At 37.7% G+C, this 25,489-nt stretch overlaps 1 protein-coding gene across 6 annotated transcripts in view; it reads left to right on the top strand.

Moving 5' to 3' along the window:
* The window catches only part of BMAL2 (basic helix-loop-helix ARNT like 2), a 112,831-nt gene that overhangs the window by 18,671 nt on the left and 68,671 nt on the right, over positions 1-25,489 (top strand). For 4 of the 6 annotated variants that reach the window (XR_012002921.1, XR_012002920.1, XM_072765714.1 and 1 more), the window contains exons 2-3: positions 19,399-19,549; positions 21,022-21,123. The exons of the other annotated variants lie outside the window; for them this stretch is intronic. Coding sequence is in view for 2 of the 4 variants with exons in the window: in XM_072765714.1 (XP_072621815.1) it covers positions 19,399-19,549; positions 21,022-21,123 (253 nt within the window). In the remaining 2 variants the exon portion in view is untranslated. The remainder of the gene's footprint in view (positions 1-19,398; positions 19,550-21,021; positions 21,124-25,489) is intronic. 6 annotated transcript variants of the gene reach the window in all.

Below are 25,489 nucleotides of genomic sequence, written 5' to 3'. Positions count from 1 at the left end.
CATTTGGACGTGTTGCCATTTCTGTGAAGTGCTAATGTCCCAAACGGACCTTCTGTTGAGAGGGAATGGTGACCTACTTTTGGCTTTGAGAGGATCTGAACCCTTTTACTTAATTATTGTGTGATCTTTGGCATGTGTATCAGTTTGGGTTCAACCAGTGGAACAGACCAATAGCAGATGTATATATTAAGAGGTTTATTGCAAGGAATTGGCTCGTGTAACTGTGGGGGCAGGCTGGGCAAGCCTGGAATCCACAGGGCAGGCTGTGAGGAAAGGCAAGCTAGAACTTTCAGACATGGGCTGAAGCAGCTGTCCATAGGTGGAATGTCTTTGTCTTGGAAGAAGCCTCAGCTCTGTTTTTAAGGCCTTTCAACTGATTAAATCAGACCCACCCAGATTATCTAGAATAATCTCCCTTATTAAGGTCAACTGATTATGGACTTTGGGCTTTAATCACATCTACTAAACACCTTCCTGGCAACACTTAGTGTTTGAATAATTGAGGACTATAGTCTAGCCAAGCTGACACAGCAGAAAGGCCATCAAAGCAAGTTACTTCACTTCTCTGAGCCTGCTTCCTCGTCTGCTAGACTACCACTGTAGGGTTGATGTGAGGATTGCATAAAATAAGGTAAGTAGACGGTACGGTGCCTTGCACGTAAGGATTCAGTAAAAGATCATTCTGTTTGTTGTGGTGGTGGCAGTGGGGGGAGGGGTGACAGTGGTGACTGTGCTCTCACTGACAAAAATGACTTAATCCTGTTTTTTTTTTTTTTTTTTTTTTTACTTTCCTGCTTAAAATTTCTTCTCCATCTTCATTTTTCTTCCTCAAGGCTGTAATGGAGGCTTAAAGTAGCTCACTATTCTGTCTCTGAAAAAATGTCTTACTGAAATCCAGGCACATGATTTTCATAGCCTTCCTTGATGTATCTGTCAATACTACCACTTCTTTCACCAAAAAGACCTCACCACCTTACTTGCTAAAAGCTAGTGGAATAGAGGAATGCCTTCTCCAGTGGCATCAAAATCTTTCTTTCTCTCTCTCTCTCTCTCTCTTTTCTGGTCATAAAATATTTATTAAGGTATACTTTAGGGAATATAGTGAATATAAAATTTAGGATCACAATATGAAGCAATTTCACTCCTCTCAAAAGTCAGCCCAGCCCTCAGTGCTCTGCAGATATAAAACCACTGGTAAGACTTCCTAAAGGCAGTTTGACTAGGACAGAAGAGGCATTTCATGAACATTTACAACTAGAGCATCTGAATACCTCTTGTAAGTGCAAAACCACACCACGTTACACTAATGCAGTAACAATGCATTCATATTGTTCTCATTAGTCATTAGTAGTCAGCTTTGCATAGAACATCAGAAAAAAAAGCACAATGGCACTCAAAATGGGCTAAAAAATGAATCTCCCCTTGCAAAACACATTGTAATGGAAGAACACATTTTTTTTAATTTCTCTAAGTGACTCAGAGTAGATATGCATGAGAACTGTTTCTCTGTAAGAGGCTATCGCTATTAAGTTTTGCTTCTTTTCCTTTCATTTAAACTGAAGTATAACCCGTAGCTGGGCAAATAATCGTACACTCTGAGTCTCACTTTTCTCAGCATTCAGGTGAGTGTCTTGGACAAGATCACTTCTTTTGTTCCTTTAGCTTCCTCTTAATTTTTTATTGTAAATTAAGAAAACCAGATATGTTTCTAGGATGTCCTCCAAAAATGCTATAGTAATTTTTATCTTTGAAGATCAAAAGTAGTTTTTTCTAGATCAAAACAGATATAAATAACAGGCAGCACTTAAATATAGTTGAATTAAGTAATAAATAAAAATTTACCTGGGGAAATCTTTCCCTTCCCCACCCCATCAATAAGAAAGAATGTCTTTGCCTGGGTGGCGAAGTCAGTTAAACGTCTGACTCTTGGTTTCAGCTTAGGTCATGATCTCAGGGTCGTGAGATATTTATCAGATTCTTCACGGGGTGTGGAGTCTGCTTAAGATTCTCTCTCTCCCTCGCTCTCTGCCCCACCTCCCCTCAAATAATATTTTTAAAAATGATGTGTGAACAAATGAATGAATTTAAGAACTGTTAGAGTCTCTAGGCATGCCATCTTTGGCATTGAATGTCACACAGGCAAGTGAGTGGGCCATATTCCTCATGGCTTAAAATGAGCCAGGGTGGATCTGGTTACCTGTGTGACACATCCCTTCTACTAGTAAGGAGGGGCCAGGGATTTCCCAAGCTTGCTCAGTGCAAAGGCATATCCTGCAGAGCATGTATGAGGTAGGCTGTGGATTTGCTTATATTGCTCCCATTGGGATATGTACTAAAAATAGCCTTAAAATGAGCAGATGTGGGATGCCTGGATGGCTCAGTGGTTGAGCATCTGCCTTCGGCTCAGAGTATGATCCTGGGATCCTGGAATCCTGGGATCAAGTCCCACATTGGGTTCCCCGTGGGGAGCCTGCTTCTCCCTCTGCCTATTTCTTTGCCTCTCTCTGTCTCTGTGTTTCTCATGAATAAATAATTAAAATCCTTTAAAAAAATGAGCAGATGCCCTGGCCTTCATGCACAGTGTATACTATAAGGCTCTCCATATCTGCTTTTGAGGGCACAGTGTTCAGAGTGGAACACAGACCAGTTGTTTGGGTGTGAATGGGAGAGAGAGAAAGCTTATGGCTTTTTCTCACACCCTAGAATGAACTTAAAAACCTATTTTCCAGTTAGTAACACAACCAGGTAAAAAGGACATGGTAGAAAAGAGCTAGTCTAATCCCCTGTTGGGACAGTCACCTAGTAAGCAGAACTCATCAGTGTGGTCTTAATGTATCCTGCATATCGTTCCAACTGTACATATTCATCAGGCTCCTTACAAGCAGACGTTCTGCTGTGGGGGCTGGGAATATGACGTTGACACAAAAGATCGCTCCTTCATGGAACCGAAGATCCAACAGATCCTTCCATGTATCCTGGAGTTCTAGGTGTTATCCCATGGCTGGAGTGCTGGTGGCGATGTGGTGAAATGGATTTATCAGGGAACAGGAGCTACTGTACAGTCTTAGTCATTGAGGAACATGGCCCACTCACTTGCCTGTGTGACATTCCATGACAACGAGGTTATTCCTATGGAGTGTAACAGTTCCCAAGTGGTTTTTCTTTTCTTTTCTTTTCTTTTCTTTTCTTTTCTTTTCTTTTCTTTTCTTTTCTTTTCTTTTCTTTTCTTTTCTTTTCTTTCTTTCTTTTCTTTTCTTTTCTTTCTTTTCTTTTCTTTCTTTCTTTTTCTTTTTTTTCCTTTTCTTTCTTTTTTTAGAGTGAAAGAGCACAGAGGGGCAGGGGGCAGAGGGAGAGGGAGAATCTTAAGCAGGTTGCATGCCCAGCACAGAGCCCAGTACAGGGTTTGATCTTTTGAATCCTGAGATCATGACCTGAACTGAAAGCAAGAGACAGCCACTTAACTGACTGGGCCACCCAGGCACCCCCACCCCCAAACTCAATTTTAAGACATGAAGCCCAACACAGTGCATGCAGCTGGGACTACTTAACCCCCGAGGCTCTGACACCTGCACAGTGTTTAGTCTTACTCCCAGACCGCTTTCCCCAGCCCAACAAGTTGTTTTCCTATCTGCTGAGTGATTCTCTGCATCCATTCTAACCATTCGGAGCTCTTCCCTCGTGTGAACATTTTGCTTTCTGCTGTAACTCTTAACTTGAGGTTCTCACTTTGCCTATGCTGTATTTGATCACAGTGAGTAAATTCCCTGCTGTTCTCTCTTTAGCTTTTTTGTTCAACATGCCAGCCAGACATTTGGTTTGGCAATGTAAATGTCATACTGGTCACTTTTGCAAATGGTATATTTTGAGGCATTAGTCAATTTGTTAGATATAATCTGAATCCAAAAAGATGCTGTTAGAGTGGTGCCAAAGAAGATTAAACTTAACTCCAAAAAGGGCCAGTAACTAAATATTTTTTTTAAAAAAATGCAGATGTATGAAAGGTAAAGATGTGGTTTAACCATAGTAAAGACAGATTTGGGTTTACTTAAAGTCCTGTTCAGGAGTGTAAACACTCACACAGCAGTACCTCCTCCATCAATGTCTGGCTGGATGAAAAAGGCAAAGAACTTAATCAACTGTGAAACTCTTTTTCTTTCTTGTAAAAAGAGGGAGTTAAATTAGACCATCTGTAATGCCAGTTACAATTCTAAAATTATACTGTCCATTCATTCATTTATATAAAGCCCCGATATATTAAATAAAAGATAATGCAGTCTTATAAATAATGAAAGAATAGTCAAAACATTATCAATAAGAGATTTGCTCTCCTTTCTGGGTAGACAATTCCTGGGTGTTCTGTTCTGATCACATCACACAGTGATGCACCAATGTGTATCTATCTCTACCCTCATGCATGATCTGATTGCATGATGGTGTAACTCTTGAAGATAACTAAGGTACAAGTCAAATTAAGGGCCAGACTGGCTGCAAAGCTAGATTAAATCAGAAATATAGTGTCAGAGGGGAGTCTGGGTGGCTCAGTCGGTTAAGCAACCAACTCTTGATTTCAGCGTCGTGAATTCAAGCCCCACATTGGACTCCATGCTGGGCATGGAGCCTACTTTAAAAAAAATCCCTGCATGAAATTTCTACATGAAAATAATTATCTAATTAATAAAAAAATCAATTTCTCCCACTCCTTCTGAAGATCATAGGAGATAATCATCGCATACATAATTCAAAACTGTGATCAGTGCCTGAATTAAAAGCTGTGTTCTATGAAGCTATTCAATTTGGAAACTATTAGCAGGGTGATTCTTACGCAACAGATTTAATTATTTCCTTCTCTTGCTCAAAATCTAACTGTGGCTCCCTATGGAATTTTAGATGCCATGTAATATTAGGGCTTGCGTAGCACAGTACAGTCTGCCTACTGGTTTCATCCTGTGCTGTTCTCTCATTCATGAGTCAAGCAACAGCCACAGGGCACTAGGGGACACTCCCCAATCATATCACAGTCCCTCATGGCTCTGCCTCCCTGGGCCTAGTTATCCTTTGCCTGGAATGTCCTGTTTTCAAATCAGAGTAACAAATTTACCTGTCAAGACGTAGGTCAGATGTTAACTCCTACAAGAAGCCAGCCTTCTCTGACTACTACCCCTAAAACCTGCCACCCGACTGGGGCTCCTTCTATGGGATTATGGTAGCACTTTGTAATTGATCCCATTACTGAGCTTATTCCACTTCACTACAATTATCTTTTTACTGGTCAGTCTGCCTCACTAGACACAACTCCTTGAGGACAGGAACCATGTTTGTATTCTCAGTTAATATAATCCCTGACATATCACTCACACTCAACAATTGAGGGAATGAAGTATCATTCGATAGGTCGTATTAGATCAATTCCTAACTATTCCGAAAATATTAGATCTATATTTCCCCCTACTTATCTAAATAAACTTGTAATGAACAAATGAGTTAACTGTAGGGAAATAAAATCACAAAGGTATAATAAAAAATATATATGAATATTTACATAATCTTAAAGTGTGGGCTTCTGAAGGGTGATCCTGAAGGTAAAAGCCATGAAAGAAACATTAAGTTAAAATTTCTGTATATCAAAAACCACCCTAAAATTAAGACATATAGAATAAACTGGAGAAAAGCTTCCCATGCTCTTTGTAACCCATCCTTCCCTCCACCCCTAACCCCTGATGTCATCCAACGAAACTTTGGTCTTTCTTCTCTTTTCCTGTCTTCGCTTCCCTGCAGCATGCAATGGGCATCTCTTACATAGACCCTTGAATAAGGTGGAAACACTTTCCCTTTGAACCCCTAAGTCTCAATTCTGCCTGAGGATTATAATCTCCTATTTGGACAACTCTCCCTCTTTTCCAAACATTCCAACCACCTGCCTCTTCTTTCAGCTCCTTCTCCGTGTCTCTTGCTTTCCTACGCAGCCTGTACTCTGTGACTATTTTACTACGATATGGACATGACTTACTCATTTGTCCTTTGACCTTCTGCATACTTCCCTGGCAAGCGACTGACTGTGGGTAAGACCGTCTGTCTTCTCTGCTTTGGTTCTCCAGCTATTGTGCAATCATGGACAAAGCGGTATGCCAGCAAAGCTCCACATCCATGGAATCTAGGGGTGTATGGTTTCCCCTTTACCATTTGGAACTCAAAGCAAGGAACAGAGTCTTAAAGTAAAAATAAAGCTAAATCCATTTTTGAGATAGTCATACTTTGTCCCAGGGTCTTCCACCTGGGTTTCTTTCTCACCATACCTGAGCCTTCCCCCTCTAAAGTGATTTAATTTTAAGAACCATCCTCAAGACTTACCTTTTAGATATTCTTGCTGTGTTTGATGCCATGGCCAAGAGAATAAAATTACATCCCTACATAGGAGAGACTGATCCTTCTGTGATGTTTCAACATCATATCTAGGATATGTAGTGCTTGATCCACAGGTGGGATCCTGATCCCCACATGAAAGGTTTTTAGCTTTCCCTGTCTGGTGCATGCCATCAAAGCCTTATTTTCTCAGCGCATCTGGAAAGTGTTCAGAGTATAGCTCTGAGTGCAAGCTTCATTACAGAAATGAATAGGAGCCCAGGTAAGAAGCCAGCCATTCAGGTTGGGCAAAGGGTGGAATGCATTAGGATGAAAGTTGTAGCTTTTAACAGGAAGACTAACTTCTAGTAGGGAGGACAGTGCAGAGGTACCCCGTGCCTTGTGAGAGGTGGCCCATGAAATAAGGGGGGCTGAGATGCCATGCTAGGCAATTTCATTAGCTCCCTGCTAATAAATAAAGCTCTGATTTCTCAGTGGGACATCCAGGGCCCTCCATGAACTAGTGCAATCTGCCTTTCCAGCTTAATCTCCTGTTTCACTACCTGTCCAGCTGTACTAATGGATTTGCTCTTCCCCAATAGGTGTCTGTCTGTCTCTCTCTCTCTCTCTCTCTCTCTCTCTCTCTATATATATATATATATATATATATATATATATATATTCCTATTTCTTTCTTGGTTGTATATATGTCTTATAAAAGTAAGACACAAGACTTATAAAATTTTGGAACAATACATAAAAAGAGAAGAAAAACCTTTGGCCACTCAGACAAAATACCTGAAAACATTTCACTGTCTCTTTCCATGTTTTTTTCTCCCCTGAGTATACATTTTCTTTGTTTCTTGTTTTTATATAGTCTCTGTCTTTCATCCTGCTTTTTAAAGTAAGCGTTGCCTAAGCATTTTCCATGTTCATAAAACTCAGACACATCATTTTAATTTTATTCTTTATCAACAATAGAAGTTTATTTCTCACAATTCTGGAGACTGGAAATCTGAGGATGCCAGCATGGTCAGCTTCTGGAGAGGATACTTTTCTGGTTGCAACCTGCCTACTGCAGAAAGAGAATGAGCTGGCTCTCTGGCCTCTTGATAGGGGCACTAGTTCCACTCATGAGGAAATACCCTCATAACCAAAATACTTCCCAAAGGCCCCACCTCTCAATACTATCACATTGGGGATTAGATTTTTAACATATGAATGGGGGGTCACAAACATTTAATCCAAAAGCAGCATCTAAGTAGGTTCTAAGGAAAAAAATTTATCTTCTTGTTTCTTCCTCAAGTTGCCAAATTGATTGTGCCAGCCACTCCAAGAGCGGTCTCCTTGCAGTGTTGTGTAAGGAAGGTGGGGTGAGCAGAGGGAAAGGTGGTGGGAGAGCAGTTTGCTTTTGAGATCCTCTACGTGATGGGTATCAAAACCTCACTTTGGGAAACCTGTCAAATAGCTGAAGCCCTGACTCTCCAACCTTGCAAATGATGACAGATGTAAGAACTTTCTATGGAAGAACTACAAGGATTGAAAACAATGTTCATGTAGTGGGGCCAGATACACAGACAACAGGCAGTGTGGCTACTGAATAAGAGTTACGTGCTTTCAATGTCTCTGCTCCTTGGGTTAAAAATTTGAAACTCTGACTTTAAATTAAATAATGGCCTGTTAACCTTAAAAATAAAGCTACCAGTTATTTTACTAACAAAAGATGGGTTGATACAGGAATAAGAGAGAATTACAATCTGGGACAAGCAAGCTGCCAGAAAACTGTAGACGATACTCCAGCACAAAGGAGAGAAGTGCCCTTTCATAGCAGAAAGGGGGCATGGGGAAGGCAGTCATAAATGGAAGTCCTCTGGAGTAAACTGAGGCTGGCAGTGTCATGCTTCTCGTTGGCTGGATTGTGACCATCTCTTATTGGCTAGGTTGTTGCTGGCGGATAGTCCCATAGTATCCAGGGGCAGAGAAAGGGACCCTCTTCCTGTTGGGTCTCCAATTGAGGAGTGGTCAGGCCTCAGAGCACCGCTGCTGAGCCTCTTGACTCCATTTTTGTGAGGTTTCTCATTAATTTTCACAAGGGCAAATACCAACTAAAGCTTTGCTCAAATGCAGCAACTGAATGGAGCTACAAAAAAATAAACACTTTCCTGGACGACAACTTAGAATTGCTTCTTGGTCTTCCTTCATCCAAGCCACATCCATTCACCAAAGATGATGCACTTTTCAACAAATAGGAATAGTGGCGATGCCACAAATAAAACCCTCTCATGTAGGAAGAGACATTAAATGTCGTGGGGTTTTTTTGTTTTTGTTGTTGTTGTTTTTTACCTACAAAAACAGGATGTCAATTTATTAGTGGATGCAAAATATCCCTATCACAGGCCTTGTCTGGGTATCCGTATGGGTCCTTCATTTTTCTCCCTGGAGGTAGACCCATGTAAACATCCTGTCTTTAAATCAAAGCTCAATTTCTCCTCCTCTGCCAGCGTCACTGAGGCTGAAATCATGGGAAAACCAGGTTTTCATGGGAGCAATTTTTCTGTAATAGTAAGGTACGTGTTAGAGTCTGAATACTTTTCAAAAATAGCAGTGTGAGGGGTCTGTCCACACATTCTGAGAACAGATGGGAATTTGAAAAATGACACACTTATGCCCCTGTATCTTACTATCCCTCTTTTATCCCTATTTTGAGTAAGATATTTTGCAGCTTCAGAAACTAATCTGGCTAAATATCTGCTCTTCCTCAGCATTCAGTGGGCTCTTTTTTTTTTTTTTTCAAAAGATTTTATTTATTTATTCATGAGAGACACACAGAGAGGCAGAGACACAGGCAGAGGGAGAAGCAGGCTCCATGCAGGGAGCCCAATTCGGGACTCGATCCCGGGACTCCAGGATCACGCCCTGGGCCAAAGGCAGGCGCTCAACTGCTGAGCCACCCAAGCGTCCCACAGTAGGCTCTTCGGATTGACAACTCAGGAAAGGTGGTCACTGAGAGACTCTTTCATGCATTTTCTAAGCATAGTAAAAATTCAGACATAAATAAATCTTGAGGGACTTTCATGAAATCTCAGTGAATCTAAGCCTCATCCTTATTTTGAATTTTCTAGGTGATCAGCATTTCTGCATGGTGAATAATGATCTGGGGATCCGGTTTCTGGTCAGATAGGTCAATTTAGTATGTGTTTTGTTTCATATGTTAGAAGGTAAAATTTATTTTGAAAAAATCCAATTTTACCCATTAAACTTGTGTCAGGAGATGCATTTTCTAAAACTTGACCCTGACATGCATTCACTGATGCAACAACTAAACGACATTATTAATGACGGCATGGGATTTTACTGGATCCATTTGTTTTGCCACCTGCTCATGATGTTCCTTTAGCCTGAAAAAAAAAAATGTTGCTGTTATCCCATCACCCCAAATAGAGTGAGGTGTTCTTCTGTCTGTGTTCTTGTAGCATAAACTCATACCTGCCTCTAGATCTAATTTCACCTACATGTGCACAGACATATTCAGGATGATAAACTTCTTAAAAAAAAAAAAAAAGATTTGAGAGAAAAAGAAAATGAGTAGAGGGAGAGGGAGAAGCAGACTCCCTGCTCAGCAGGGAACCTGATGCTGGCTTGATCCCAGGACCCCAAGATCATGACCTGAGCTGAAGGCAGATGCTTAACTGACTCACCCAGGTGCCCCAAGGATAGTAAGCTTCTTGACAGCAGGTTACATTATGCTCTTAATAAATACTAAATACTCTCCTGAGCAAAAGCTTTTTCATGATTTGTATATAATACTACCTATAGATGGTATTATGAATAGTACCAATTAGTACTTTATCTATTATGTGACTAAGCATCTTACAGTAATATGGTAGTGATAAACAGTTTTTTTTTTAATTTTCTCTTGTAATGCATTACCACAAACCTATAAAACAGTTACTACTTGTTATTCTAGAAAGCTACTTCAGACTGCCAAATCCCATATCACAGGGGAAAAAGGGAAAAAGGGGGGGGGGGGAACTGGTAAAAATGAAGTAGTGGTAGGAAGTAGGCCTACTTGTTCGTGAAATAGAATCTGCATATCCCTTATTGTGGGAATTTTATTGTTACCAGTAGTCCAGGGGGGTGAATCTGTTAGTTTGGATTTCACATCTCTTTCAGTTTCTCTTTTGAATGTCTGGGGGGTAATGAAGTGAAATGTAGTTTCCTCTTTCAGCAAACTCTGTTATGTGTCAGGCTCTGTGCTAGGATTTGGGGATAACAGATGATATGGTCCTCAAAACTTTCTAGAATTGGAATTTACAGTGGATCTCCTAAATCTTTTTTTCTGCCTCTGTTCAGTCTATGAGCTGAAATCTTTTGGAATCCTGAAAAGCAGGATATCAGTGAAGCAATGGAAAGTACCAGAAGCAATAAAATTGAAGAGTGTGAGCATTTAGCACTGAGTAGGACATAGCATCACTTTCGTGGCATTCTTGACAAAAGTTCATAACCTGAATTTAGTTATGAGAGAATATTAGATGAGCTTAAACTAGGTGACATTGTGCACAACTGGCCAGTACTGTACAAAAACCTCAAGGACAAAAGGAGACTGAGAAACTGTTACATTTTAAAGAAAACTGAAGATGGATAACAGACTCTAAATGTTTCATGGGATCCTGGATGGGATCCTGGACCAGCAGATGGACATTAGGGGGGCAATTAGCAGCATTTGAATATTCCTGGTCTTGAGGTCAAGTAAGACATTACCATTTAGGGAACCTGATTTGGGGTATGGATTATCAGAAACTAAGAAGCAAATGTTTACGTTGTGCAGATTGTTTTAAGCACAAAGTTATTCATAGGTTAATTTAAATGTTAACATATAGCACACTACTGCAATGAAAGTAGGTAGTGGGACAAAGTTTAAGTTGTATGAAAAAACTATTTTTTCCATCCTGCCATTGCCTATGAATGTGTGTGTGCTGTGTGGATGTATTTTCTTTCAAGCATAATGTCAAATCCTAAATTTGAACCCTTTGTAAATGAGTCTAAACCAAATGGCTGCTCATTCTCCCCTGCTTATGATTCCCATGCAGCTGCTAATTTTCCCCAATTTATTTTCATCTTTGAGGAACTGATACTGAATGACAGACCTTTAAAATATTATACTGATGACCATCACCAGGGAAATGCATGTAGAATGCTAATGTCATTTTAAATCACTAAAACCTTTGTAAAAGACAAGCATGCTATCATTGTTCAATCTAAATACTGAATTATTTTATTGAGTTAAATAACACATACTACCCAACTCAACATCAAAAACCCCAGTACAAAAGGGCAGAGGACCTGTTAGAAAGTGGGGGAGGGACAGTCAAGTATCTCCCAAACTGAGAAGATACTTTGAGACTGGAGAATGAAGCAGGCCACTCTGTAGAGTTTACACAGAGTTTCATTCAGGGTAACTTACGGACATGGGGCATCAGGTGGAGGATGATCCATGGTAGCTGCATAGTTATTCTCACAAAGTTCAGACTTTAGTTCACAGATTTTACAGAGTGAGGGGACACACAGAAGGGCATTGTAGTGAGACCAAAGAGCTCTCATGCACTTGTTTGACAGCTACCCTTTAATTAGATCTTGTGACATTACCTGTGCATCAGAAAAGACAGAAGACTGTGTTATCTCTAACAGATTCATGGGAGGCCAAACTAAGCCTTCCCACCATCCGAGTCTTGGCAGACATCTCTAAGGTATGTATATTAATCTCCGAGGGGCCAGAACACATAGCCCCAAGAGAGGTCATTGATCAAACATGGCCAAAGATGGAGTCAGTATTGTCAGCACTCTTACAGGCCTCAAGTAGACATTTTCCCAAAGATCTACAGATGGTCAGCAAATACCTGAAAAGATGCTCAACATCACTAATCATCAGAGAAAGAAATGCAAATCAAAACTCCAATGAGATATCACCTCACACCTGTCAGAGTGGTCAAAATCAGAAGACCAGAAATAACAAGTGTGGCGAGGGTGTGGAGTAAAAGGAACCCTTGTGCACTGTTGATGGGAACATAATTTGGTATAGCCACTCTGGAAGACAGTATGGAGGCTCCTGAAAAAACAACAACAACAACAACAACAACAACAACCCAGAAATATCCTATGGTACAATAATTCCTATACTGGGTACTTACCAAAGAAAATAAAAACATGGTTTGAAGAGATATATGCACCCCTATGTTTATTGCAGCATTATTTACAGTAACTAAGACCTGTAAGCAACCCAAGTGTCCATTGAGAGATGAGTGGATAAGGAAGATGTGATGAATATATATATATATATATATATATATATATATATAGTGTCACAATATATATATATTGTATATAGTATATTGTATATATATGTATATGTACATATATTGTATATGTGATGAATATATATATTCTTATATATAAGAATATATTGAATGTATATTCTTCTATATATATATATTCATAAATATATATATATTCATCAAGATGTGATATATATTTGTATACACACAGCCATAAAGAAAAGGATGAGATCTTGCCAACAGCATTGACGGACCTAGAGATACTATGATAAGTGAAATAAGATTGAGAATGATAAATACTATACAATTTCACTTATGTGGATCTAAAAAACAAAATAAGTGAATAAACAAAAAGCAAAACCAGACCTATAAATACAGAGAACAAACTGATGGTTGCCAGAGAGAAGGCAGTTGGAAGGCAAAATGGGTAAAGAAGAGTGGAGATACAGGCTTCCAATTTTGGAGTGAATAAGTAATAGGAATAAAAGGTACAGCACAGGGAATATAGTCAATGATATTATAATAGTGTTGTGTGGTGAAAGATGGTAGCTACACTTAGAGTGAGCAGAGCATGACGTATAGAGATGTTGAGTTACAATGTTGTGCACCTGAAACTAATGTAATATTGTATGTCAACTATATGCATATAAACTTTTTTAAAAGTAGGAATATAGTATAAAATACTATTAAAAATAGTATTAGTATTTAAAGATAGTATTAGTATAAAGTATAAAATATATGTTATATATATAAAATATATAAAAAGTAATGGTATAAAAATAGTGTTAGTATTTTTTTAAAAGTAGGAAAATAGTATTATAGAAATGTATTAATAAACTAAATGCTGTTTTTCTGGAAAAAAATAACATGTATTATCTTCACCATTGAGAAGTGACAATTTGGTGAGGAAAGACAATATCAAAATATCGAAGCATATCCTTTCAAAATGAGTTGTAGAAAAGCAGAATTAACTTTCAATTCCTAACACATGGTCTCATCTAAATAAGAGTATGTGGAGGCTGAAAGTAAATTGGAAGATTAAAAATGAAATCTTCACTCTTTATGAGTCACCTTCTAACAAAAATCTACTACATGAAGGCTGAATTGTTTCCAAAGAACAGATCTTTTCATCCAGAACTAATTAGTCCCACTAACCCATATTTCCTTTTGTTTACAGAAAGCCCTCTGCTTTGAATATACTTCTACTGACATAGCAAACTTAAACTTGATGGAACATAGCTAATTATGGGGCAGTACTCCCATACTCACTAGGGAACATACAAATAAAGACCCTTAGAGCTTTAGGTTTTGATTTTGTGAAAAGAACATTATTTTGGCAGCCTAAAGATGGTCCATTAATTATTTTAAAGGTTGGGAAGTAGGATTGAAATGAGGTGGACACTTGACGGGATGAGCACTGGGTGTTTTTCTGTATGTTGGTAAATTGAACACCAATAAAAATTAATTAAAAAAAAAAAAAAAAAAGAAATGTGGAGATCATGCTTCCTAAAATGAGAGGCAGAAAATTCTTTATTTTTGTTTTGAACTTATAAGAGGGAAACAGTGTGCTTGCTTGAGTATGTTGGAGGATTGGAGGTGGGTGGGAGGGTCTGGTATTATATATACCAGGGTGAACTACGGTTTAGTGTTGTATTTTTCCTATTGGTTTGTGATTTATTGTAAGAAATTCCCCACATTTTTCTGTGGAGACAGATACTGCTCTGTCACTCAAAATCCATTGGATTGAAGTCTGCAAACTGAAATTGGAATTAATCTCGTGTTGTCTGGTAATCCTGAATTGTTCTGATTAAGAGAGTCCAAGCCTAGAAGTTTTCAAGTTCCATAAATCAGAAACTTAATTCCCAAGTGGTCAATAATCATTGATAAAATTATTCTCCCCACTTCTTTATTGTGACATGTACTGTAACTTACAGAAGATTGTAAAAATCCTATGTGTATGTTAAAGAATTTTAAAGATTTGTGAACTCACACCTGGGTTAAGAATTAGAACATGAATTTCTTAGAAGCCCCTGTGTGTCCATCACTGATGGCATCCAGATGTAGCTTTTCTTCTCCCAAAGAGAATTCTGACTTTGCTTTTCTGTATGGTGTGGCAAGCTCTATTGATATTGGATTTATTTATTTATTTATTTATTTATTTATTTATTTATTTATTTATTTATTTATTTATTTATTTATTAGTTTTACTTACTTTTGAACTTTCTCTAACTTTTTTTTTTTTAAACCATGCTGTGGGGTTCCTGGGCGGCTCAGTTGGTTAAACCTGAGACTGTAGATTTCTGCTTAGGTCATGATCTGAGGTCATGGGATCAAGCCTCCTGTTGGGCTACACTGGGTATAGAGCCTGCTTGGAATTTTCTCTCCCTCTGCCCCTCCCTCCTTGCTCATGTACACCTGTTGCAGTCTCTCAAAGAAAATTTTTTTTAATTAAAAATAAACGGGGCACCTGGGTGGTTCAATCGGCTAAGCATCTGCCTTCAGCTCAGGTCATGATCCCGGGGTCCCAGGATCGAGCCCCACATTGAGCTCCCTGCTCAGTGGGGAACCTGCTTCTCCCTCTGTTTGTGCGCCTTCTCTGTCAAATAAAATCTTCAAAACAATAAAAATTAAAAACATGCTTTATGTTTTTAGCTGTGACTTTTTTTTGCTCAGAATTACTAGTTTGAGATTCACATGTGTTGATATCAGTACTTCATTCATTGTTACTGCCATTAGTATTTCATTTAGTAATTAAACCATCCGTCTGTTGAAGGAAATTTAGTTTCCAGTTTTCTCCGATTTTTATTTTTGCTGTTCAGTTACAGGCAGTGCTGCTAATGCATTTCTGGCATGTGTCTAATATGCATGGAGTTTATGTACCTGGGACTGGAATGCTGAATCATATATGCAATATTCAAATTTATTAGGTAATACGGAAATAGCTTCCAAAGTGATTGGAGCACTTTACGTTCCCACCAGTACAGCATAAACTTCTCATTCGTTTACATCTTCACTTACACTTGGTGTCCTCAAACTTTGTATCCATGGGATGGATATATCACTAGAGTTTACTTTGGATATTCCTAATTACTAATGAGATTATCTTTTTTTTTTTTTTTGAGATTTAGTATCTTTTCATTTGCGTATTGACTGTTGAAATTCTTTTGTAGGGTGCCTGGTGTCTTTTATCCAGTTTTCTATTGGGTTGGTCTTTTTCTTATTGATGCAAAGGCATTCTTTATGTGGTCTAGGTATTAATCTTTTGTTTATATGTGTAATAAATATCTTTTCCCAGTTTGTGACTGACTTGTGGTTTCATTTTCTTTGTGGTGTCTTTTAGTCAACATTAACTTAATTTTAAGATTGTATTGTTCAATCTTTCCTTTATTATTTCTACTTTTTATGTTTTGGAAAGTTCTTTCTCCACCAATATAATGAAGAAATTGTCTCCTCTAGAATCTTCTCTGTTATATTTCTACCTTTTACATTTAGGACTTCACTCCAGCTGGAATTGGTTTTTATATTTGGTATAAGGTAGGGGGTTCAATTTTCTTCTTTTCCGTACAGAAAGCCAGTTGGCCCAGGACCAATTATTAAAAAGCTGTTTTCCCCACATTGATCTGAAATTCCACTTCAGACGTTTAGCAGGTGTCCACATATACGTGTCTGGGCCCCGTCTACTTTTCCTTTGGTTTTTCTGTCCCCACAAGAATACCACACTGTATTATATGGCTTTGTAATGTCCTGATATCTGATAGAGCAAGTCCTCTCACCTTTCCTTGGCTATTCATGACCCATTGTACTTCCATGTGCATGTTATGTTATTTGTGAAGTTCTACCAGAAAAAAAAATTTGAGAGGAATTGGATTACATATCTATTTTAGGAAAATTGGCGTCTTTATGATATTGAGGCCTCTATTCCATTAGCAATGGCATATCTTTCCATTTACTTAGATCTTTTTTAATGTTTATATAAATTTTTATAATTAATAAAGATCTTATATACTTTTATTATATTTATTCTTTGGATACTCTTTTTTGAGATTACTGTAAATTGTGTCTTTTTTTTTTTTAAGATTTTCTTAATTTGAGAGAGACACAGAACAAGCATGAGCAGGGGAAGAGCAGAGGGAGAGGGAGAAGCAAACGCCCTGCTGAGCAGGGAGCCGGACATGGGGCTCGATCCCCAGGCACTGGGATCATGACCTGAGCCGAAGGTAGATGCTTAATTGACTGAGCCACCCAGGCACCCCTTAAAAATAATTTTCTTAGTGTTTGTTACTAGTGAATAGAAAGACAATTGATTTTTATATATTGACTTTATATACAGCCAACTTGCTATAATTTCTTATTTTAATAATCTGTTGATTATTTTGGATTTTCTATATTATTTCTCAGTAATAGCAAAAAACAATTTTCTTCCTTCCCAATTCCTATATCTTTTTTTCTTTCTTACTCCACTGGCAAGTCCTCTACTATAGTGTTGAAAAGGGGTAGTAATAAAAGGTGTCCTTGTTTCTGATTGTAAATAGAATGCTTTCCATACTTCCTCATTAATATTTCTATATTTATTGAAATGATCACATTTTCCCATTAGTTATAAATTATATTAATTGATTTACTGATATTAAACCAGTCTTGCATTCCTGAAATAAAACTATCTTGGTCATGATGGGTGATTCTTTGTATATATTTCTGAATTTTCCTAATATTTTTGTATCTTTGTTCACAAATGAGAGAGGCCTGTAGTTTTCTTTTATTATACTGCCATTGTCAGGTTTTAATTTCGAAATTATGGAAGCCTCATAAAAAAGGACTTGGGGCCAATGTATTCCTTTTTTTGTATATGTTGGAATAGTTGCATAAGAAGGAATATGGTGATATTCAGGTCTTTATTTCTTTTTGCTTCAGTTTCTGTTAAAATTCTCTAGAATTTTTGCATTCATCTAAAATTTCAAATATTTAGAATGTTGTTCATGAGATTTGTACTGTCTTTAAGATCTCTAGAACATCTAAAATTATAACCCCATGTTCATTCATATTTATTTATGTCATCTTTTTTTCTTAAAAAGTCTTGCCAGAGTTATTACAATTTTCAGTGTTTTAGAAGAATCTATGTTTAGCTTTTTGATATGCACTTGTTTGTATTGTATTTCAACACTTCTGGTATTAGTGATTTCTTTGAATTCTTTGAATTTATTTTACTGATCTTTTTCTAGTTTCTTAAAATACAGATTAGGGGGATCCCCAGGTGGCTCAGAGGTTTAGCACCTGCTTTTGGCCCAGGGCGTGATCCTGGAGTCCCAGGATCAAGTCTCACATCAGGCTCCCTGCATGGAGCCTGCTTCTCCCTCAGCCTATGTCTCTCTGTCTCTCTGTCTCTCTCATGAATAAATAAAATCTTTTTAAAAAATACAGATTAAAATTGGGGCACCTGGGTGGATCAGTTGAGTCATCGTGGACAGGGAGGCCCACTTTTAGACTATAGGCTACTCTGATTTTTATATTTCATAAAAAATTTAATAATTCACACTTTATACAAAAAGGATTTTATTATCGTAGGGTTAAAAATATCCACATCTTTTGATGCTATTCTGGGATGCTATCTAAATGAAATAACCAAGCTTTATGTACCACGGTACGTATTTGTGATAGTTAAAACAAACATAGATTGTAATAATAGAAGAATACTTAAGTAGCAGGGCACCCTGGTGGCTCAGTCGGTTAAGCGGGCAACTCTTGATTTCTGCTCAGGTTATGATCTTGAGTCCCTCTGCCAACTCCACACTAAGTGGAGACCCTGCTTGGGACTGTCCTCCTTCTGCCCCTCCTCCCTGCTTATGCACTTGCACACTCAATGAATGAGTGAATAAAATCTTAAAGAATGTTTAGCTATGACACATCTACATGATGGTATATTGTACAGCCATTAGAATCACTTATAAAGAATTTGTAATAGCACTATAAAGTTACCACAATGATTTGTAACTAAAGTAGAATATACTATACACTATGATTTCTTTTTTTTTTCAAAGATTTTATTTATTTATTCATGAGAGACAGGCAGAGAGAAGCAGACACCATGCAGAGAGCCCAATGTGGGACTCGATCCCGAGACTCCAGGATCATGCCCTGGACTAAAGCCAGGTGCTTAACCGCTGAGCCACCCAGGCGTCCCTGTACACTATGATTTCAATGACTTTAATAACAACTATGGAAGAAATTCCAAAGGGAAATATCTCTAAATGATAACATCAGTTGGTGACATTTGATTTCCCTTTCTATTTTTTTGTGTTTTCCCTATTTTCTGCAATTCTTTTACAATTCAATGAGGGAAGTCAGCTTTAAAATATGGACTAGTAAATACATTTCTAACTAGTATTTGAGTGTCCATAGTTTGTCTTTCATTCTATGTTGTCATTTAGTTGATATTTTTAAAATATCACGATAGAAAAACCATTTAGAACGTGTGAGAGGGATATGTATAAAGTAAAAGTTAATGTTAAAAATAGATATCCTGGGATCCCTGGGTGGCGCAGCAGTTTGGCGCCTGCCTTTGGCCCAGGGCGATCCTGGAGACCTGGGATTGAATCCCACGTCGGGCTCCCGGTGCATGGAGCCTGCTTCTCCCTCTGCCTATGTCTCTGCCTCTCTCTCTCTGTGTGACTATCATAAATAAATAAATAAATTAAAAAATAGATATCCTATTATGCTTTATCTCTCATAGACAGGATACTGATAGACGAGAACCAGTGCATTTCTCCTGTGGTTTCCAGTCATATGAGCCAATGGACAAAACCAACAGCTCTTGGATCCCACAGCCCCCATGTGATAGAGTTCCCGAGAAAACGAAAAGGAAGTGATTCAGACCCATCCCAGTAAGTGAATTTATTCCTTTAACCTCATGAAATCTTTCATTCTAAGGAATCATTTAAGTCATTATTTTCAGTTACATGGTAATATTTGGATAGGGGCAATTATTTACCCACCCAACTGCTACTTGTCACTGACTAATCTGTAACTTTTCCATCCAGCTTTGAAGCTTATTAGATATCTAGAGGGGTCAGCTGGAGTCTGAAAGATATAAGGTTAATTTGCTTAAAATTTATGGTCACAGCAATTGCTTCCTAATCGAATTGCTTAACCATGAGGAAAACATCTTCCTGCATGTTTTGCTAAAATACTAAATACCATGTTGCTTTTTCTTATTCATCATTTATATAAAAACCAACCCTTGATCAGCTGTGGCCAGTTAAATCATATAAAACTCTTGTTTTCCATGTTCATTAAGCCAGGTAAATAATAAAGTCAGTGTTGAGGATACTTGCCATCTCCTTGTTTCTTTTTGTTGCTTAATGCAGCTTGCAGCCCCAAATATTCTTTAATAAACTCCCCAATGCCAGAGTTCATATAATGAAAATGTTAAGACAAAGTAAATATTACAATCCAGAGCAATCCATTTTAGACTAGTATTTTACATAAATATGAAAGTTGATGGTAGTTCTCCAAGAATGAAGGGAAAAATTTTGCATAGGTGGACATGGTGAGGACATAATGAAATAAACCAGCTCTTTTTAAATCTCTTCTCCCCAATATACTTTATAATTTAGCTAAAACTCTGAAGACAGCAAAATCAGTGTTATTCAAGTGTAAGTACCAATGTACTACCCAAGTCACATATAAATGATTTGAAGGTTGTCTACTGTTTAGGGTTGTCTGTATTCTCTTAGACTCTTCCATTAATGTGAATAGTCATAAATAACTACAACTGACTAAGTGATTGTCTAGAACCGTTTGCTGTTTTACATCCTAAATTATCAGTTTAGAGTCCCTATTCAGCTCAAGCTCAAAGTGATTTTAAGTCCTTCTTTTTCTTCAGAATCATAAGCACCGTTGTTATTTCTTAGTATTTAAGTAAGATTGTGGCTATTGAAGTGGAGCAGTGAGTACTAGAGGTAGCAGTTTTATGCCACATAGGGGGCATGGTTGAGACCTTACAGTGGTTTGGGAGTGAATGGGAAAATGGGGTCAGTGGTAGGGGAAGTAATAGAAACATCCAAAGTACTGACAGATAAAGATTTTTTTGGGAAAAGACAGCACTGAAGATTAACCAATTGCCCACATTTTAGAAAATGAGGAAGCTAGGATGCAAAAATATCAAGTGGCTTACCTAACATTACACAACTAGTCAGGATGCCTGATTGTTAGTGTGGTGCTTTCTTCATTACACCCTGCCTCCTATCTCTCTGCACCTGAACAGAGTAGGGTACTTCTAGCACATAAGGAGAATCATGCTGTCCATTTCCCAACATGTATGGGTAGGGGTGACCTAAGACATCCTTCCTTCCAGGTCGGGAATCATGACAGAAAAAATGGTGGAAAAGCTCTCCAAGAATCCTTTTACCTATCTCCTTTCAACAAGGATAGAAATATCAGCATCTAGTGGCAGCAGGTAAGTCCTGGACTTCCATTCAACATATAATTTCTCCTTGAAGGTGTATAATGGCAGTAGACAGATATTATACACCCCACTGATTTGCTCATTATCTACCTTAGAGCTTCTCTGTTTTGCCCCAATCCTTCTGTCATTTCACCATTTTTCATTCCACTAATGAAATGATGGATGTTTTTACAAAATACTGATTTTGTAGCATCTTTCCCAGAGACTCGGGGCATGAAAGCTAATCAGTGGATATGAAGTTGATTTAACTGGTGGAGCCTCAGAATATTGGGTATCTTTTTGAACAAAGAAGAATGTATGAGAATGTTTACCATTTCTGCAGCACTCTTGGTTTTGAATGGAGAGCTGGTTCTTTTAGAGGGTCATTGATGAAGATTCCCTGGAATGTAGTCATTAAATACTTCTTGAGTACTATGTGACACCCAGTAGACTAAGAGGGAGATAAGACAGATAAGACAAAAGAAACATGTACAACTTAGGAAGATACAGATAATTATTATTAAACATTATGATAACTGCCATAATACACACCTTGGGTACTGTGGCAACAAAGACAGTTGGGCATTTAAATAAGATTGAGATAAGGAGGAAAGGACAGTTTCCTGCAGAGATCAACTGAAACTAAGTTTTAAATGAAGAATGGAAGTAAGTTATTCAGAGCAGGAATAGAGGAGGTATTTTTAGGTAGAAGGAAAGACTGCAGAGGCATAGGGCATGAAATATGAAATAGCACTCTGCTAATCAGGAAACAAGTGGCTGGCACAATACAGCAGAGGGCATACATAGGTGGGTGATCATGAGACTTGGGAGATGAACATGGACTAGGTCAAAGAAATCTGTTGAACTAAAGAATGAGAGATTATCTGCATGCAGTCAGGAAAACAGAAGGATTTTAAGCATGAGAGGACTTGATCAAATTATGTTTAAAGAAAAATTGTGGGCCTTTGTGCTTTTTTTATTTGGTAAAGTATATATAACATAAAAATTGCCATTTCAACCATTTAAAAAATATTTTATTTATTTATTCATGAGAGAACAGAGAGAGAGGCAGAGACATAGGCAGAGGGAGAAGCACGCTCCCTGCAGGGAGCACCATGGGGGAGCTCGATCCCAGGATCACACCCTGAGCCAAAGGCAGACACTCAACCACTGAGCCACTCAGGCATCCCTCAACCATTTTTAATGTACAGTTCAGTGGCATTGGTTACAGTCACAATGTTGTACAATCATTACTACTTCCTACTTCCAAAACTATTACCCCAACTAGAAACTGTGCATTAAATGATAAAACTCCATACTTCATCTCCTTCAGTCCTTGATAACCTGTGGCCTATTTTCTAGCTCCATGATTTTGCCTATTCTAGATATTTTATAGAAGTAGACTCATGCGGTGTTTATCCTTTTGTGTCTGGCTTATTTCACTTAATATTGTATTTTGAAATTTCATGTATGTTATAGCATATATCAGAATTTCATTCTTTTGGCTAATATTCCATTGTATGTATGTACCACACTTTTGTAACAATGTTACAGTAGTATCAAGTGTACAACATAGTCAAACTTCTCTTCTCTATACATTATGCTATGCTCACCACATAGCTACAGTCACCATACAATGCAATTACTGTATCATTGACAGTATTCCCTATGCTGTGCCTTCTATTCCCATGACTTATTCATTCTGTAAGTGGAAGCCTGTAACTCCCACACCCCTTCACCCATTTTGCCCACCCCCACCCTCCTTCCTTCTGGAAGCCATTAATTCTTTGCATCTATAGGTCTGATTCTGCTTTTTGTTTACTCATTTGTTTTGTTTTTTAGATGCCACACAAGTGAAATCATGTGGTATTTGTCTTTCTCAGTTGAAATTTTCACTTAGCACAATACCCTCTTGGTCCATCCATGTTGCTGCAAATGGCAAGATCTCATCTATATGGCTCTGTAATATTCTGTGTGTGTGTGTGTGTGTGTGTGTGTGTGTGTGTGTATACTACTTCTTTATCCATTTTTCTACTGATGGACACTTAGGTTGCTTCCATATCTTGGCTGTTGTAAATAATGTTGCAATAAACACAGAGATGCATGAATCTTTTCAAATTAGTGTTTTGATTTTATTGGGTAACTACTCAGTAGTGGAATTATTGGATCATATGGTATTTCTGTTTTAAATTTTTGGGAGGAAACTCTATACTGCTTTTCACAGTGGCTGTACCAATTTATATTGCCACCACAGCACATGAGGGTTCCATGTTCTCTACATCCTCGCCAATACTTGTTATTTCTCATCTCTTTGTTTTTAATTATTTTTACAAGTGAAAAGTATTATCTCATTGTGGTTTTGATTTGTCCTTCCCTGGTGATTAGTGATTAGCATCTTATCATGTGTCTGTGGATCATCTGTATGTCTTTTGAAAAATGTCTCTTCAGGTCCTCTGCCCATTTTTAAATCAGAGTGTTTGGTTTTTTGGGCATTGAATTGTATAAATTCCTTTTTATTTTGGATATTAACCCCTTATTAGATATGTCACTTGCAAATAGCTTCTCCCATTTAGTAGGTTGCCTTGTTATATTGTTGGTTTCCTTTGCTGACAAAGGCTTTTTATCTTGACGTAGGTCCGATAGTTTATTTTTGCTTTTGTTTTCCTTGTCTTAGGAGATATATCTAAAAAAATATTGTTACAGCCAATATCAGAGAAATTACTGCCTGATTACTCTTCTAGAATTGTTATGGTTTCAGTTCTCACATATAGGTCTTTAATCCATTTTGAGTTTATTTTTGTGAATGGTGATAGAAAATGGTCCAGTTTCCCCAGAACCATTGGTTGAAGAGACTTTCTTTTCCCCATTGCATATTCCTGCCTCCTTTGTCATAGATTAATTAACCATATAATGGTGGGTTTATTTCTGGGTTCTTTATCCCATTGATCTATTTTTGTGCTAGTCCCATACTGTTTTGATTATTATACCTTTGTACTTTATCTTGAAACTATGATACCTCCAGTTTTGTTCTTTTTCAAGATTACTTTGGGTATTCAAAGTCTGTGGTTCTGTACCAATTTTAGGATTGTTTGTTATAGTTCTGTGAAAAATGCTCTTGGTATTTTGATAGGGATTGCATTGAATATTTAGATTGCCTTGGGTAGAATGGATATTTTAAAATGTTCTATTCCGTGAACATGGAATATCTTTCCATTTATTTATGTCATCTTGAGTTTCTTTCATCAGTGTCTTACAGTTTTCAGAGCAGAGGTCTCTCACCTCCTTGGTTAAGTTTACTCCTAGATATTTTAGACTTTTGGGCACTCTTGTGAATGGGATTGTTCACTTAAAATCTCTTTCTGCTAGCTTGTTATTAGTGTATAAAAATGCAGTGGATTTTGGTATATTTTGTATCCTGCAACTACTGAATTGATTAGTTTTAGTAGTTTTTTGATGGAGTCTTTAGGATTTTCTATATGTAGAATCATGTCATCTGCAAATAGTGACAGTTTCACTTCCTCCTTACCAATATGATTGCCTCTTATTTCTTTTTTTAGTCTGATTACTGTGACTAGGACTTCCAATACCATGTTGAATAAAAGTGGTGAGTGGACATCCTTATGGTATTCCTCATAGAAGAAAAGTTCTTAGTCCTTCACTACTGAGTCTGATGTTGGCTGTGGTTTTTCATACATGGCCTGTATTGTGTTGAGGTATGTTCCCTCTAATCCTGCTTTGTTGAGAGTTTTTATCATGAATGGTTGTCGAATTTTGTCAAATACTTTTTCTGTGTCTACTGAGATCATATGATTTTTTTTAAAAAAAAGATTTATTTTAGAGAGAGATTGAGAGCATGAGCAGAGGGAGAGGGAGATTGCCTAGTGAGCAGGGAGGCATATGTGGCTCAATCCTTTGACCCTGAGATAATGACCTGAGTGGAAATCAAGAATCAGATGATGCTTAACTGACTGAGCCACCCAGGCACCCCAAGAAGATCATATGATTTTTATCCTTCATTTTGTTGATATGGTGTATCATGTTGATTGATTCGCAAATATTGACCCATCCTTGTATCCCCAGAATAAATCCCACTTGATCATGTGAATGATCTTTTTAATGTGTTCTTGAATGTAGTTTGCTAATATTTTGTGGATGATTTTTACAACTATGTTTATCAGAGATATTGGCTTATAGTGGGGTTTTTTTGATGTGTGTCTGATTTTTGGTATCAAGGTAATGCTGGCCTCATAGAATGTATTTAGAAACTTTAGATTTTTTTGGACTAGATTGAGGAAATAGGTATTAACTCTTCTGTAAATGTTTAGAATTCACTTGTGAATCCATCAGGTCTTGCTTGTTTGCTTGCTTATTTATTATT

The sequence above is a fragment of the Vulpes vulpes genome, chromosome 8, assembly GCF_048418805.1.
Source record: "Vulpes vulpes isolate BD-2025 chromosome 8, VulVul3, whole genome shotgun sequence".
In the NCBI taxonomy this organism is placed as follows: Eukaryota; Metazoa; Chordata; class Mammalia; order Carnivora; family Canidae; genus Vulpes; species Vulpes vulpes.
The sequence above is the reverse complement of the archived record's forward strand: the minus strand, read 5'-3'. Positions and strand labels throughout refer to the sequence as shown.